This window comes from Sinocyclocheilus rhinocerous, unplaced genomic scaffold, assembly GCF_001515625.1.
Source record: "Sinocyclocheilus rhinocerous isolate Xijiao unplaced genomic scaffold, SAMN03320098_v1.1 scaffold511, whole genome shotgun sequence".
Classification (NCBI taxonomy): domain Eukaryota; kingdom Metazoa; phylum Chordata; class Actinopteri; order Cypriniformes; family Cyprinidae; genus Sinocyclocheilus; species Sinocyclocheilus rhinocerous.
Window position 1 is genome coordinate 185,234 of NW_015656163.1, and position 3,739 is coordinate 188,972.

A 3,739-nucleotide genomic window follows, 5' to 3' on the forward strand; every position below is an offset into this window, starting at 1 on the left:
TTTGATACCATAGAATTTTCATAATCCTTGTCACCAATGTCAATATCAAACTAATACAAGCCTAAAAAGAGACAAAAAAAAAAAAAAAACTTCAAGCTCACTGAAGATAAATAAACAGTCAGTGATGAAATAAGGATAAGAAACTAATTGCAAGCAATAGGACAAAAAACTACAATAAATACGAAACGCTGCATACATTGTGTAAATTAATTAGTCTTCACTGTTATATCTATCTATCTACAGATAGATATAATTAACAGTAACACATGTATTATGTATAGATTCTATACATACACACACACACACATATATATATATATATATATAAATTATCATTATTATTATTATTATTTTTTTTTTATTATTAAATCTACAAAAGTGATTTAGTCAAGAGCAGTGAGAGATTTTCTCTCACTGTTGTTTGATTAATATGAATGGCAGACAGGACAAATATTGGACAGCTTCCCCTTTAAGACCAAAGTCCAGATCCAATATACTGTTACATATGCGTTTTCTTTTTCAGCTGTTTACTCTCTCTTAAGACCTAAATCACTGTGTTTATGAGGATACTTGCAAACACTGGGATTCTGACGCATATAAGTGTATTCATGTAATCGTTAAAAGCCAATAAAGCGGCAAAAAATGTGCGCTCTTCTCACACAGAAACAGAGACGGCGCACGCATATAGCTCTGTTGTTTGTGTTTCACCGGCTTAAAATCGGTTGTTTTGCGACACCACGAAATAAACGATAGGGCAATATGAAACGATAGACTTTTTATTTCAGCCATCCGATATATATCGTCATATCGCACAGCCCTATGCTGCACAGAGAACGGGTTTTTCAAAGAGCGCGCTGATCTGTTTAGTGAGAGCACAGAATGGCTACTCAGTCGGTACCACTTTCTTTTCCATGACTTTGGTTAGGACGTATACATTCACGTGATAATAAAGGGAGGTGTTGTCACCATATATAGTTCATTGGAGGTTTCTGAATGCAAATTACCATGAACATGTACGAGCATGGTGCTTAAAAACATGTGAGATTTATCAACAATGATTACTTACTGGTGTGCGTAAGAACTGCGTGCACACGTTTGATAAATATGGATTTGTTTGTACTTACACACATTCTAAATTTCATTTGTAGGACAAAATATGGAACCTTTTCTATGCACTCTTGATAAATGAGTCTTACCTCAAGTCTTTGCACGATCTCTCGAATGTCTTCTCCACAGTTGTCATGCGCGGAAAACATCACGCACTCCCCTCGTTCGTAGAAGATCTTGATGCTCATGACGCCAGACGACCAGCCGATGACGTCCCGACAGGAGCAGTTAAAAATCACGTTCTTGGACGCCTCCTCGATCAGCACGATGAACTCGTTGGAAATCCCCAGCAGGCACTCCAAGTCTGCAGATTGGCCGAAATCCCGTGCCACCACGCTCCATGTGACGGCGCCCACGCTCTGGAGATGGGCGTCCTTCCGCGGCTTCACCCGCTCCTTCTTCTTGGCCCCCAGCGTGATGAAGCTGAACTTCACCGCCGTGTCCACCGTCGTCGTGCTCACAAAGTTCTCCGCGAGGTCCTTGAGGTACTCCTGCCGCGTGCGGGTCGCCATGGCACGGAACTTCTCCGATTTGTGCGCCGCGTTTTCCCCGTTGATCACCTTGGCCAGCAGGAAGTCCCTGAAGACGGCCGACTTGGGAAAGGTCACTCCTTTAGGAATGGGAGGGCCGAACGGAGGCACGTCTTTGGATCTGGATACTGCAACACTGCGAAGACGACAACGAGAGAGATTGTCTGGTGTAACTAATGCAATGCAATATGAGATGCACTTCGCAGATCTGAAAACACTTAGGCCCAATCCCATTTCTACCCGTTATCCCTACCCCTCGTTTCATGCGTTCACGTGAAGGGGTAGGGGTGTCTCGATTCTCTTTTGGTTGGAGGCGTAGGGGTAAGGGGAGGGGGCCAGATAGCCCTTCAAACGAAAATTTTTCGGGACCACACTTCAAACCCCTTGTTTTGAATTATCAGCATAAACCGGTGTCCTGACATTTTATCCTACCCGTCAGATTGTCCTACCAGGGTTTATTGCGCATGCGCACATCAATATTGCGTCCTTTTTCTCACGCTGAATAACAATATTTAATGCATCTGCATTACTGTAAGGGTTGGTTTAGGGTTGGGGTAGGTGTAGACTTTAATAAAACACAATCTAATGGGTAGGAAAAAAATTATTTATTGTTGGTTTCCTGTAATTTCAACATTTACTATTACTAATAGGCTATATTTTTACATTTTAAAGTTTCTTTTTTTAACATTAGTAAACTATGAAATAACTTTAATGATCAATATAATAATTCATATTAATATGTTTATTAATTTACAAAGTATGTTTCAGTACTGCTACTGCTTTTTTAAAAATAGTAAAGCTCTGTTTTAGTTTTCGTTTACCATTTTAAAAACTATCGGTTGATTAATCGGTATTGGCCAGTGTGGTCCAACCTAGCTATCGGTATCGGTAAAATCCACTATCGGTCGACCTCTAGCTGTATCCCTTCTAGCCACAACAGCGAATATAACACAATTACTGTATTTGCATTACTGTAAGGGTAGGTTTAGGGTTGTGGTGTAGACGTTAAAAAAACATAATTTTACAGGTAGCATTTTTCGTTGTCGAATTGTACTACCCACTGTTTTAATGGGAGGTAGCAAAATTTGACAGGGTAGCACAAATCGACAGAACACTGGCTACAGCGGCAACATGGCTGCACGAGCGAACAAAAAGACACATAAATGTAAGCATTTTTGGCATTAATAAAGATTTTAATGAAAAGTAACCATTTGTTTTATGTTAAATTCAATCGTGCGTTCATATTTACGTTCATGCTATTCAAATATGTTTGCAAAAAAATCGCTAAAGTTTGCTAACGTTAAATCATTAGTGATTGCACGATAGTGCCACAACATATTTTAATGTCTGATCATGACGATAACCACCGTAGACATTGAGGGGGGCTAGTCCCCCCAATAATTAGAAATCGCTAAACCTTTTTCTCAAATATTGCCAATTCGAGAGAGAGAGTGAGAGAGAGAGAGAGGGAGAGATGAAAGTTGCGTGTACACGTGTCTGTGCGTCTCTCTGTACAATGAGTGAGTTTACTTCAAAAACAGCAATTTTATCATCTCGTTGCTGGAAAATATAATGTAGAGATTCACTATTTAAACTGTTATTAATAAAAGTCACGGGGCAGCGTTGACAAGTTTCTTTGCTCCTGGATGTGGAGCTGCGCGACCTCTGATCTATGTGTGTGTGTCAGTAAGCAGCGCATTTATATAGAACGGTAAGGCTCTAATGCACACCAGTATAGGTGTTTGTTAGTGGTCGACCGATATGGGTTTTTTGACAGCCGATGACGATATCTTGGAAAGCAGGGTGGCCGATGGCCGATATAATTTTATTTATTTTAATTAATATTTAAGAAATTTGAAATCATTTGGAAATGGATTAAAAATAATTGTGTAAAATAAACATAAACATAGTTTAGAAGACAAAGCATTTTTCACAAATAAATATTTAATAAAAATCTAATTGAATAGGAAGTAAACACTGTAACCAACAGGGCACTCAGTATTCTGGGAAGTTTGTGTGCATTGGGAATTATATTTTTTCAAATAAAGCCAAGGTAACACTCAGTTTACATACAGCACACAGTGAAAATGACATCAATATGG

The 3,739-nt window shown here is 39.2% G+C and overlaps 1 protein-coding gene across 1 annotated transcript in view; it reads right to left on the minus strand.

Moving 5' to 3' along the window:
- LOC107719700 (signal-induced proliferation-associated 1-like protein 2) overlaps nt 1-3,739 on the minus strand; it is a 219,610-nt gene that overhangs the window by 94,863 nt on the left and 121,008 nt on the right. The window contains exon 8 of the mRNA XM_016527187.1: nt 1,197-1,773. Coding sequence (XP_016382673.1) covers nt 1,197-1,773 — 577 coding nt within the window. The remainder of the gene's footprint in view (nt 1-1,196; nt 1,774-3,739) is intronic.